This window comes from Plodia interpunctella, chromosome 7, assembly GCF_027563975.2.
Source record: "Plodia interpunctella isolate USDA-ARS_2022_Savannah chromosome 7, ilPloInte3.2, whole genome shotgun sequence".
NCBI classification, from domain to species: Eukaryota; Metazoa; Arthropoda; class Insecta; order Lepidoptera; family Pyralidae; genus Plodia; species Plodia interpunctella.
Window position 1 is genome coordinate 7,589,830 of NC_071300.1, and position 13,914 is coordinate 7,603,743.

Consider the following 13,914-nt stretch of genomic DNA (forward strand, 5'->3'; position numbering starts at 1 on the left):
AAGAATTTGATTTCTAAGGTCAAGCAACTCATTTATTTGTGGTGCGAATTAATTTCCGCTTATGAGTTTTTATCAAATTATCGCATGAATTTGAGTGAGATCACTGTATAAATGTTTTAAAGTTTTGTAACATTAAAGTAATAAAGTGCCTAGTAAATATAGGAACTAAAACTTGAGTAAAGTTTGTTCTTTGGTATTTTAAGATAGGTACCTATACCTACTAAACTACTGTTGACAGACAACAGAACTTTACTTAAATTACAGTTAGTAAGTACCTACTACTAAAGGGTGTTCTTTAAACTATTGTTAGCTAGTTATCTACCTCCTACTCCTACTCGTAAGATTGCTAGAATTTACAAGAAATCTTTGTAACTAGTTTATAGTGTATATATGATATAGTACCTATATCTTGTTGTGTTTACCTATTTTATGATGATAGGTTAATAAGCTGGCAATAGACAATCGAAAAACAGTTCATCAACCTTGGCTGTTTTTTCTTACATTGCTGATTTTTCATTACGGTGATAAAAAGCTCACATAAAACGGAATGTACAATTTATCCGCGTCGGTATCTCGGCTATAGTGAGTTCCTACTCACTGGTACCACAATCTCAATCTCAATGGCAAGTGAAGGAGCATTTAGACAAGTATTTAATATCTCAAAACATAAAAAAGTATCTGATTTAAGGATATGCCATTTCATTTTTATTATTTCTACTTTTATTATTTCTTTTTGTTAGTTCTTTTGAGTACAATGTAAATAGTAAAAATTATGTAATGGCATTAACATGTGAGCCATTGCCGTTGCTTAGAGAAGGGAATATATGGTAAATGTCAATGTCAATGCAACGTCAATAAATTTAAAATAAACAAAAGTTATAAAAAAATTAAATTTAATTGAATGAATGAATAATTATTTTGTGACTTTGTGTATGATTTGTTGAATCCAAAAACAAAAGTAAGACGCATTAAGTTATCGCGCTCGAACTAAACAAATACCTACATAATTTTCTTTCATGAGTGGGATGATCACACGCGCAAGCTTGAGAGCTTTTTCCACAGAAGCTCTGAAAGTTTTCAATAATGTTGCTAAGCAACAGTTTACTGTGGGAGTTCGAGGTGGTAAGTGCAAATATTTTATTACAACAGTTTCCTTCGATAAAACTACAAATAAATTAGGCCGGTTCAACTATACATTCTACACCAAACACCATGATTGAGCAAGTGTGTGAACGTTCTTTTTTAACAGGACAGGACGTGGACGTGTTTGGCGGCCCTGACGTCCATTATTTGGTGGACTTGATGCGCAAATATTGTTTTTAGATATTTGTCTGCAGTTCTCTTGGTGTGTTACCCACAATACAAACTTAGTGCTGCACTGTGTATTATTGCTAACATTACACAGTACATAATAGTAAGGACTTGAGTATTGTCCAAATATGTTTGATGATTGTTTCCTAACAAAAATACATATATATGATCTACATTTCATATTTTTGTTACAGCTGAGGCTGTTATAAGCTATGAAAAAACTGGCAAAGAAATTACATTTATCGAAGCAAATGTTCCAGAACAGTTCCAGGGTAAAGGAGTTGGTAAACTACTAGCTAAGGTATCAGTTTTATATCACAATCCCTATAGTAGTGTAAATATAATGTAAAAATGGCAAACCATTACAGAATTAATGTTATTTGATTGTTCATGTATAATAATATAAGAATTATTTTTTTTTTTAAATTTCAGTTTGCATTTGATCATGCTTATATAAACAAACTTGATGTTGTTTGTAAATGCCATTTCCTGGCGAAATATTACGAACATAATAAGCAGCGCTATAAAGGTCTGTCAGTCAAATTGGATCTTGAAGAGGAAGAAACAAAGAAGTAATCAATATGGAATTAACTTGGTATAGGTGTAATGTACATTATTATTTACGTGAAAAGTGTTATGGAAAAGCTAGAAAAATAGTTAAAGAAGCATTACATTTGAATTCTGATATATCAGAGTTTCTGTTTTATCATGGAGTTGCCAGCATCTTAGAAGGGCAGGTCCAGAGTGGGATCAATGACCTTAACCCTTTACAGTCAGACAGGGACCTTCAATTAGCAGTGGTTATGGCTTTAATTTACGGCCACAAACTGGCCAGTGTGTTAGAAAGGGATGTCTTATATAATCTTGAATCCAAGTTGAAAGAAGAGAAAAAGCATGGCAATACTATGTCTTACTATTATGCTGGGCTATTTTTATCATTTGCAGAAAAATACGAAAAAGCTTCTGAATATGTTAACAAATCACTTAAGAAGGATTCAAATAACATAGATGCTATTATTCTAAAGGGTTTCAATGACATGTACATGACAGTAGGTGATATGCAGCCGTCTACTCTAGATTACTTGGAACTTGCACTTACCAAAAGTGACAGAAATGTGGAAGCCCTATTAGGTCTTGCAAAGTTCAAGTATTTTGCAAAAGATTATGAAGCATCAAATCTAACATTGGACAGGCTGATAGTAAGCAGTCCAAGCCAAGTTGTTCCTCTAATTGAAAAACTGAAAAATGAATTTGCCTTGCAAAAATGGGAAGCGGTTTATGATACAATGGAAAGAATATTTCCTCTAGAACCTGACAATATTGAAGCATATAAAATTAGAATATTTCTGGCGTTGTGTAAGAATGCTGATTATATTGAAGCTGCTGATCAATTGAACCGCTATTTTTCAATACTAGAAATAGAAGAAGCAAACAATGGCTATCAGTTTTACAATACAACTCAGATATTTTCTAAAATCTGTGGTAGATCCAGTGCTGTGTTGTCTCAAGCCTACAGATTTGCACAATATGCCTCCGAGATGTACCCTAATAATGTGGATTATTTGAGTGAAGTTGGATATCAATGCATACTTCAAGGGAAGTACAAAGATGCTGTTAGTTTCTTCAAGGCTGCAAGCAAAATTGACAGTAACTCTATAACAGCACTGTGTGGATTGACCCTTTGTCAGTTGTTTGAAAATGGCCCCACTGATCAAATTAGCCAGCAAGTGGAGTTATTGTTTGAGATGCAAGGCACAAACAAACTACCAGTTTTATACCTTCTCTCTGCTCAGCTAAATGCGAAAAATTCCGCAAAAGCAATGTCGTATTTGAACACTGCATATGAAACCAAATTTATCTTAGCAGACCGAAATCCTTTCAGCTTGACTTACATCAAATACATAGATCCTGATTTTCTTCTTGAAGTCTATAAAGAGTATCAGAAACATTTGCCGAAGAGACCATTTGTTATAGTAGATTATTTGTTATATTCACAAGAAGGAAACACAACACCTGTCTCTCATTGCTTCAAGTTACTTAATAAGATCTGTGATGCATGTCCAGGGCTGATAAAAGCTCTATACGAGCTGGCGAAGCTGAAATTTTTGTTTGGATATTCAATGAAGGCCCACAAATTAGCGACTATGGTTGGAGAATTAGACAGTACACATGCAGGGAGCCAAATCCTTCTGACTCAGATTTATATTCAACAGCAAGCCTATAATAAAGCCGCACAGTGCTTGGAAATGTGTTTAAGCTATAACTTTAAAGTAAGAGACAGTGCTATGTATCATTTCCTCAATGGAGTTATACTGAAGAGTTCGAATCAGTACCAGGAAGCTCTGTCGAGTTTTACCACCGCTGTACAAATGGCAAATAACAAGGCTGCCAGCAACATGAGCCGCCTTTATGATTCAGACCTCAACATCATTGATAAGGCCACTCTGTATCTACAAATTATTGAAATCCAAACATATTTGGGACAATTATCAGAAGCAGGGAAAACTATGCAGGTATATTTTCTCATATTCATTACAATTGTCATTCGCCATTTTCACACTTATTCAATCAATACAATAATAAGTTTTGAGATGTTATTGAATCCACAAATCCAGCCATATCATAATATTCGTTGATTTATATGAAGAAAATCTATATATCAATTTCCCTCTTTTTCCAGGAAGCTATCCAAGAATTTTCTTACACATCCGAGGAAGGTCGCCTGCTCATAGCCCGCGCAGACATGGCCTTGGATAAAGCCGACGTCGACAATGCCATAGATATCCTAAACGAAATCAAACCAGGCCAGCCCTACTACTTCCAAGCACACAGCAAGATGGCGCATATTTACTTGAAACAGAAGAACGATAGGGCCATGTTCACGGCGTGTTTCAAAGACATTGTGAATAATCATCCGATGGCGGACGCTCATGTTATGATGGGAGATGCCTTTATGTCTATTCATGGTGAGCTGTGTTGAAGAAATGTAGTCAAAAACTACCATTTGGCGACTGACCTATTTCATATTCAATATTTTTTATGCAATATAAATATTTCAATTCAGTAACTAAATTGCAGCTTCGTAAAATTTTGTGACCCCAGAAGATATGAATAGTTCATTGTGCCATGAAAATCTGTACCTAATGCACAAACAGTCAATAAACATTGATGATTGTTATCTGCTTTTCAATTCATCATAATAACTGTCTTATATTGCCAAAAGTCTTATGTCTTTCGAATTATGGAGTTCTAAACGAAATTCTGATATTTAAAAATGATTTATATTATTTTTTTTCAGAACCGATCCAAGCAGCAGAATCGTACGAGGCAGCCCTAGCAGGGAGCCCTAAAGACATCCATCTGGTAAAGAAGTTGGGAGCCGCCCTGGTGAAGATGCACGAGTACGACAAAGCTACGCAACATTATGAGAACGCTATCAAGTTGCTCAACGATGACGAACTTAAGTTTGAATATTTGGACCTTCTTATAAAGGTATTAGTTGCGTCACAGTGGATTATTCCGTTTATCTCAGATCTTATTTTCATATTGTGACTTCATTTTATTAATAGTAACTCGGTCGATCTTCGCTTTACAGCAAAGTTTTCAGTTTCGAAATAGTAGCTCGTTAGTAGTCCTCAATGACACTACGAGTAAAAGCTAAATTCTCAGCATGTATTGCTGTTATTTTTTAGTCGTGTATGTTTTTGTCTATTTTTTACAGTAATCCTTTAAAATTAATAATCGTTCATAAATGCAATACACCTTTTTCAGTTAAAACAATACGACAAAGCAGACTCAATAATAACATCAGAAATCAATCAACTATACAACAAAGATAAAGACGTGAGCACTCTAAAACGCCGCGTTCGCTACCTCACCACTCAAGCGAAATGTCGGCAGCTGAAAAATCCAAACGGTGGCAACACTCATCTCATTCTCACCGAAGCGAAGGAAATACAAAATACCGTTGTGAAAAGAATAGAAATAGACTCTAGAGGAGATGTTCAAGAGGAGAAACGTATTCTGTCCGAAATACTCTGCTCTTTAGCGAAAGTAAAGTCTAGTAAGGAACCCGCTGTTGCTGCGAATCTGTACTCTGAAGCGTTGATTCATGTGCCGAGGGATCCCAGTACTTTGTTGTCGTTAGCGAAGTTGTACGCTGATGTAAGTATTTTTTATATATTAAAAAGAGATGGCGGCATGAAATGGATGGTTTTCTGCGATGGCAGCAGCATACTGTTTTCAATAGAGTTTTTGGAAAAATAATTAATCAGCCTTTGACTAGCTGTGGGACCCTACATCAGACCTAGTATAAAACGAAAACAGGTGCGAGTTGAACTTGCATGAAGAGGGTTTCGTACAATTTATGGTAATTATCAAATTACATATATTTAAAGTATGTCTACCTCGTAAGGAATAAAGAGATGATATTGTATATAAAGTTATCAATTTAAAATTGTGTTTACATAGACTAGACGAAAGGAGCATATTTTATTTTATATTACAGATGAACCATCCCGAGAAATGCGAGCAGACTTGCGCTGTGTTGTTGAATACCGACCCCAATAACGAGGCGGCGGCTGTCATGATGGCCGATCTAGCATTTCGAAAGGTAAAGCAAATGTTCGTTATGAACATTGTTCATAGAATCCCATTTTGATAAGTTGTAATCTGGAAATATTAAGTTCCGCTGATCACTAATTTACAAAGGATTACTTTGTTTAATTTTCTTTATTCGTTTTTATGATTCATTCTAACATAATAACTGGAACTTCGAAATCAATAGACAACAGTATAACTCTTGATTTCGCTGTGATTTTGCAACTGGATCCTTTTCTGACGTTAACCCTCCTGGGCATAATATATAGTTGCCTATCACCTGCAAAGGCTGTGTGTTTTGAGTCCAGTATACGATTATATACTAAATACCAGGTATTAAACGCGCACATACCTTTTCTATTTCCCAGACGTTGAGTCAGTCGCTCAGTGACCACGAACCTTTGTAACAAGGTCCGAAACGTCTGGGAAATAAAAAAGTATGCGCGCGTTTAATACCTGTTATTTAGTATATAATTATGCAACACGAAAGTTTAAATGTTCTAAAACTCTCTACATATATGGGTATGTGCGATTTCTTTTCAGGTGGACTTCGAAACGGCCCAGCGCCATCTAACTCAAATCCTTTCAGTGAAGCCGCTCAGTTGGGAGGCGCTCGCGCAACTCATCGAGGTCCAATGGCGGCGCGGCAAGCTCTCCGAAGCCGATTCAGCGCTTGATGCCGCAAAAATGGCGCTAGAAGACAGTGAGGACCCAGGTTCGTTCATTACTGTTGTATACGGGCTGGTTTTCACTCTACTGATAATTTCGAGAAATAAAGATAATCGATGCAGAAGATGTGTGCTCACATGCTCGCACGATGTTCACGATCAAGATTAGCTACGCAAGCTACTTGCAAACACCAGTGAATACGAAATTGTTGTAGTTCTCGCCATGGTCGAAGTCGACTGGATCACTTCTTTTCTTTCATCTCTGCATATTCCCGGTTGCGTTCGGGGTTTTGAAGCAGCGAAGCCAGGGGTCACCGTGAAAAACTTTTTTGAAGATTCGGCTTTGATTTTACAATCAGCTGCCTGCCTGACGTCAACCCTCCTTGGGAATGCTATTATTGTCGATCAGTTGCCTAGGCTGTATGTCCCTTAGTCGCCTCGTACGTGGGCCTATTTTAGGGCGAAACCACACGACACTGAATCACTTCGACAAATACATCGATCGAAATCTCATGTAAATGACAAAATTTGAATCCAATTCATTTTCACCTGGCAACTGTGTTTTGACAACACACTCGAAAATATCATAAATAGATTATGAAACAAACAAAATGCAAATAAAACAAGACGTAACAACCACGACCGCAGGGTACTACTACTGCCTGGGCACGTACTCGTGCTGCGCCGGACGCGCCACCGCGGCGCTGCGACAGCTCAACGCGGCGCGGCGCGCGGCCTCGCGTGCGCCGCGCGCCGCCGCCCGCATGGTGCTCTTGTGTCTCGCGCACGACGCGCCCGACGCAGACGCCTTCGCCGGGAACGGGGATGACTCGTATGTGACACCGCATAAAGCCCATTTTTCATTGTTATTATTATACGATGAGTTTTATGTGTATTTAAATTTTATCTAAAATATGAATAATATATACTGATCGACTATTTGCTACTATAATTTATTCTTAACTAGCTGTTGCTCGCGGCTTCGCACGCGTTTTTTTCCCCTATGTCCTTCCCCATACTTCAAACTACATGTATGCAAAATTTAAAAAAAAATTGGTTGAGTACAGCTTAAAGAGGTAACAAACAAACATACTTTCACATTTATTTAGTTAGGATTGATATAAATGAACGCGCTGTCTCCTGTTTGCAGGTAAAACTGAATGTTTATCAAATGATTTTGACTATTTGGTACCTATTGCAATGGCAAGAAAATGTAGTTCTGTAAAAATCCTTTCGTAATAAAGCCGAATTTTCATTATTTCAAAGTTAAAATACAAAATTCTATACTTGTTGACGTCAAAAATCGTAGGTGAAGAAGAAGCGGACTCCAACGAACATCACCGCAGCTTTTTCTTCAAAGACGTTAATAAACATTATAATATAAGCCTCATGTTGGCCTTTCACTCAAAATTCCGAGTCCCTATGAGTCCGAAAAGAAAGGATACCTTTGTAGGTATATAATATACCTTGGATACCTTTGTAGGTGTATAATAATGTTATTGTATTGTTACAATAACATTATTAGACATAAAATACATCTAAATATAAATATTAAATACATCTCAAAATACCACTCTGTGATAATATCCATAATGAGAAAATGATGTTTTACTTCCACTAAGGACTAGTGGAAGTAAAACATCATTTTCTCTTTATATCAAATAACAATTATAATCCAGGGACACAAGAACACTAGCGCTGCGGACAGCTGAAAAACTTCTAGTAGAAGTGGCGCCAACTGAGCGTAAATCGCTTCAAGCGCTTCTCCAGCTGGCGACCAGACAGAAACAGCAAGCGGAGAAAGTGCTACAGGAGTTACTGCCTCTCGTCACCGAGGACGTGTACCAGGACGACCCCTATTTGATACTGGCCATTGCTAATGCGTAAGTATTTTTTTATATTTCAAATTATGTTTTTGGAAAACATGATGCTATTTTTATTTGTACCTAATACCGATGCAATAAAGGTTAAAATGCAATAATTGATTTCTGTACAAAACAAAACACAGCATCAGCCATGTTTTATTTTTTTAACTGTCTTAAGGCTTACCGGCTCGTAACAACTTTTACAGCATTATTAATGGACATGTTATTGCAAAAAGTAAACAATAGCATAGTGGTCTATAAAAACTACCAAATAAGAGTTCGTTCGAATCGTACTAGCGTGAACTTCAAATGTAACAAGTACGATTAAAACCTGGGACACTTGATTCTCAGGCGAGCTTCTTATGTCCATCAATCTACCACCATTGCTCTATACCTACATCCGTCGTTTCAGGTACAACATAATAAAACAACCGACGCGAGCCAAGAACATCCTAAAGAGGACGATATCATCAATCCCTTGGAGTCCGGAGAAGGCGGACGGCCTGGAGAGATGCTGGCTGGAGGTGGCCGACAACCAAGTGAGCTCGGGCAGAGCGGACGCTGCGAAGGAACTGCTCACTAAAATACTGAACCATAATAACTCGTGTGCCGCTGCCTACCAATACTTGGGTAATTTTTTTTAACATTATTTTGATTATATTTATTTTTGAATGACTGGGCCTGACGGGATAAGTCCGCAATGTTTGCATGTTTAAAAAAATCATATGACACGTTTTTTTTAAATTATGTACAGTCAACAGCATGTACAAACCCGCCGCTTTGCCTTTCTTGAGGTCCGGTTGACTGTACAATAAAAATATTACAAATAAAACAATGTTGCGTAATTTATGTTATTGTAGCGAATTTTTTGTGTCAATAGTCATATTATCATAAGTCGTCTAAAGATTAAGGTAAGAGTAAGGTTACTCTCTACATACTTGGCTATCTTTTATAACTTTATTTTATATTTCCTAATATAAAACACTACATTTTCATTTAATTTGACAGGCATATTAGCTGAGAAAGAGCAGAACTACAAAAGCGCGGCCCACAACTACGACAACGCCTGGACTCACGGCGGCAAGGCCGACCTCGCCGTCGGCTACAAACTGGCGCATGCGCACCTCAAGCTGAAGAAATACCCGGAATGTATCGTGGTCTCGCGACATATACTCAAGGTGCACCCGGACTATCCTAAGATTAAAAAGGAAATACTGGATAAGGCTCGGACTAATTTAAGAACATAAAACGTCACTGTGTATATTTGCGCATGCGCACTTCAAGCTGTAAAAATACCTGGAATGTATTGTGGCCTCCCGATATACTCAGGGTGCACCCGAATTACCCGAAGATTAAGGAGGAAATATTAAATAAGGCTCGGATTAATTTGAGAAAGTAAAATATACCTGAGATAAATTTAAAATAAATTTTAAGGATACTACTTAAACCTTTTTTAAAGTTGTATTGAAAACTATACATAGTATCAAGGTTGGTAGGATATTTGAACGTAAAGGGAGAACAAGAACACAAAAATGTAAATAATACTAAACTGTAATGTAGCTAATATGAAATTAACAGAAATGTAATACAATTACACAGTAATGCTGTTCGTACAATAAACGGTCATGTTCGAAGTTGTTTGTTTTATTTTGTGACTGTGATTCGCTTCTCTTTCTAATCTACGTGTGTGTAGTGTCTAGTCGCCGCCCTCTTCTGCCTCGAGGATGGTCTTGAAGCAGAATGGCTGGAAAATGTAACCCAGACCAGCGTAGAATTTGCTCATGAACTCCACCCTGTAAATGGATTAGTCGTATGATCGTGTACCTACGAATATTTCATAAAATTTAAATTCAAATTGGTATTTATCCAACTCAATTTTCAGTATGATACATCAAAAGTACCGTTTGATCTATTTTGTATGGATATAGTTGAGATACGAGCTCAGTTATTTTTTAAAGTGTACTTCTAAATAACTGTTATGGGTGTTCCTATAGAGGTTTTCATATTATTTCAGTGGATGCGATTTTTCGAATTTTTTTTTAATTTTTATGAGATGTTTTATGAGATGTCATAAAAGATCCATCGATTTTACCATATCCTACCTCTTATTATATATATATATATATATATATATATATATATATATATATATATATATATATATATATATTAGGTATTATAGTGTGCGGAAACATGAATAATTTTCGAATTATAAAAAAATAGTTACCAATGCAAACGCAGGGTGTGCAGGAAGGCGGAGAGCCCCTCCATCATGACGAGGATGGCGAGCGTGAACATGGACCAGAACAGGAACGCCACGTACAGCTTGACGCCGCCGATGTAGCTGTCGTCCTTCAGACCGAACGTCAGCACCATGTTCCACAGTACCTCCGACAGTTCTGAAGAAATTTATATCTTTTACAAGCTTGTATTTAACTTGCAATGTCATTTTTGAAGTAGATATGATTGAGCTGAAATTTTATACACACGTTTAATTTGAATCTACTTACTAAGATTTCCCCTGTTTTTTATACTGAAATTAGTGTGTTCATATAATTATAGTCAAAGCTAAATCCGTTACTCGAAAAATGTTTTTTCTGAATTATTCTTTCAACTAAAATTACATATTTTTTTACTTCTATTTATTTTAGTGTAAATCGATACTGAAACCGTATATAGTGTAAAAAAATGACGCTACTCACCAGCGTGGGCAAGCGACAAAGCCCACAATCGGAGATAGGACGCCGTATGCGATATAGTACTGAGCACGTATTCGATGGTGTGAATGGCCTGGTGGATCATGACCTCCGAGAAGGCCTCCTCCTCGTGCGCGGGCGCAGATTTTGACTCGGAATTTGCTGGCTTGGGCTGTGGCTGCTGCGGCTGCCCGTCTATTTCTGTTTGTTCTTGCATCTCAATGCCTTGGTTCACGCTACCGTTTGATTGTTCCGGCTGGGGGTGAAATTATTACGTGAAATAGGGTAAACATTGTTTAAATGACTTTCTTCTAACAGTGGTCGTTCCTAAATGCAAGTCGTTTGTACTTTTAAGATGTCATAATTATAAATTTCATGTAAAAGTGCCTGTGAAACTCATATTTTTCAATGTATGCTTTGACAAAACACCTAATAAATCATAAATTGGCATTCACTATGACCCAATGGTCGACTGTTTGATAATGCTTTTATGATTTAAGTCCATATATTGTGCTATTAACAAATTGTATTAGTATTGTACAATAAAGTTTAACCCGTTGTGGCACAACACCGCAGATGTAAAAAGCCGACCAAACGCAATGAATAACAAGCCACACAAGTAATCCACAACTCTACGGATAGATGGCACTACGGTCGACTCACTACCAAAAGATAACAAGTCTAGACCGCGCAGACAGTGCGTTTACGATTGGAAGCATATAAACAACATCCAACATGACACCGTTAGAGCCGTGCGGTGCCCCAGGCGCAACACCTAGCTTGGCGAAGAGATCTTCCCTTTGTGGCGGTCGAGCATAAACTAGCTCCCGCTACACCGTTATTCATAAAAAAATTAAAGAATACTATAGGATTTTATAATGTATAAAATATGTGTTGTCACTATTTTTTACACACTTTATAATATTTGCCATTGACAAGAGATAAAACATAATTTAGCTTAAAGTATGTTATAAATTTTATAAGGATGACAGGTTAAATAAGCAATTTTAAAAACTTGTAATCTCGTTATAAACAGAACATTAAAAAAATATATAAGTATTTAAGTTGATTACAAGAGAACCTACCTTATCCTCGTGTTTCTTCTTATTGGCCATGATGAGGTAGAGCGGCTTGCCCAGCAGCATGACGGGGATGCAGCAGAGCGCCACGAGCACGAACACGCGCTGCAGCGAGCCCTGGCCCTCGAACATGAACTCGCGGCAGCCCGGCTCCGGCTCCGTGCTGGAGAACAGCATCATGTTGATGAACAGGATCAGCACGGACGGCGCGCAGCCTTGTCTGAACGCTAGCTCTGAAATAACAAGCAAACGGTTATTAATATATGTTCCAAATTTAATCAAAATCGGCCCAACTGTTTAGCCGTGTACGCGTGATAGATATTGTACGGGCAACCCGTACAATATACCTAGGTGGCAAAATTCAGTTCGCATCGTACGATCAGCAAGCGCGCCGCGTTCTCATATAACCCATCATTACTTATTAATAATTTTATCAATAATATATTTTTACACATTTTCCCATATCAGTGACTTTCATTTATCAGAAACTTATTTACGGCTAGAATCATTAGTGCACGTGTTTTTTGGACATTTTTTTGAACTTTAATCCACGTGTCGGTGGTTCCGTGTACCACCCATCAAGACAGTCCGCTACCTATCAAGAGTCATCGTTGCCTCTGTGACAACAAGGTTTGCAGTGGCATCATCGGCTGAACAGCAAGCAAGGTTGTTGCCGACCCGTATAGCAGAAATCAAGTAAGATCAAACCATTTTGAAAATGTCATCTATCCAAGACATCCTAGAAAATCAAAAGCAGATCTCGAAAGCAATCGAGACTTTCTATACCAATTTTAAGAAAGACGGTTCTCACAGAGAATCACCCGATTATATCAAGAAAAAGCTAAATATTTTGGATAGTTATTGGTTCGAATATGATTCCAATTATCAGCAGGTATCAAATTCAGAGCTGGAACCCTCCATGAGGGAGTGTGTGGAGAGAGACATGGAGAGAGTGAAAGCTAGGTATGAGAACATTAGGGCTGATGTTCAAAGTTATTTTTCTTCGGAGGATAGGCCTCCATCACCCCTTCTCAAACCCCCCGTATTTGTTCCTAAGTCCATGGAACCCATGCAGTATTCGGCAGATAATCCTCAGGCAAGTGGCAGCAAGGCCCAGACAGCCTCATCAGCGTCAGCAAGTAAGACGGAGGAGATGCTACGTAAGCAAAACAGTAATTTTAGAGCTTTCCATCGTACTGTCGTAGAAATAGACCTGGAATCCATCAGTGAGAAGTGGGAGTATGAAGATATTTTAAAAGCTTTCGAGCAATCGTTAGCTGTCCAAGACCGCTGGACAGCTATCGATTTGTTGCATTGGGACCTGGACAGCCAGCTCAACGGTTCTAATGTGGAGTATGAAACTGCCTTCTCTACGTACGAACGTAAGTACCAGAGCGTTAAAAAAGCCATAAACTAAAAGATGTGGTCTGTAGCCTACAAGGAAAAGGCGGTTCCTGTATTGGAGGTCCCGAATTTTACTGGTTCGTATTTATCTTGGAGCTCTTTTAAAAATTTGTTTATTGAAATAATACATAAGAATAACGCTATGTCCAGTGCACAGAAAATGCAGTACCTTAAGTCGAAAAGGTGAGGAGGAAAGATTGATTTCTCATTTAAACGTTAGTTCAAAAAATTACGAAAATTGTTGGGTTTTATTGAATCAGAAATACAATAACGTTAGATTAATTTTCACGTC

General features: G+C 37.6%; 2 protein-coding genes across 3 annotated transcripts in view; one reads left to right on the forward strand and one right to left on the reverse strand.

Annotated features, from left to right (window-relative positions):
- The first annotated feature begins 831 nt into the window (after positions 1 to 831).
- On the forward strand, positions 832 to 10,077 carry LOC128671603 (tetratricopeptide repeat protein 21B-like). Its single transcript, XM_053748245.1, has 12 exons — positions 832 to 1,122; positions 1,506 to 1,612; positions 1,744 to 3,824; positions 3,992 to 4,277; positions 4,610 to 4,803; positions 5,083 to 5,475; positions 5,819 to 5,923; positions 6,454 to 6,625; positions 7,227 to 7,410; positions 8,258 to 8,461; positions 8,856 to 9,073; positions 9,452 to 10,077. Exons 3-12 carry the CDS (start codon positions 1,893 to 1,895, stop codon positions 9,688 to 9,690), a joined length of 3,927 nt encoding a protein of 1,308 aa, XP_053604220.1. The 5' UTR covers positions 832 to 1,122; positions 1,506 to 1,612; positions 1,744 to 1,892; the 3' UTR covers positions 9,691 to 10,077.
- Positions 9,979 to 13,914, reverse strand: part of Vha100-2 (Vacuolar H[+] ATPase 100kD subunit 2) — a 28,506-nt gene continuing 24,570 nt past the window's right edge. For both annotated transcript variants that reach the window (XM_053748246.1, XM_053748247.1), the window contains exons 12-15: positions 12,225 to 12,451; positions 11,146 to 11,395; positions 10,671 to 10,842; positions 9,979 to 10,236 (exon numbers count right to left, since the gene is read on the reverse strand). In XM_053748246.1, the coding sequence (XP_053604221.1) occupies positions 10,140 to 10,236; positions 10,671 to 10,842; positions 11,146 to 11,395; positions 12,225 to 12,451 (746 nt within the window). In that variant the 3' untranslated portion in view covers positions 9,979 to 10,139. The remainder of the gene's footprint in view (positions 10,237 to 10,670; positions 10,843 to 11,145; positions 11,396 to 12,224; positions 12,452 to 13,914) is intronic.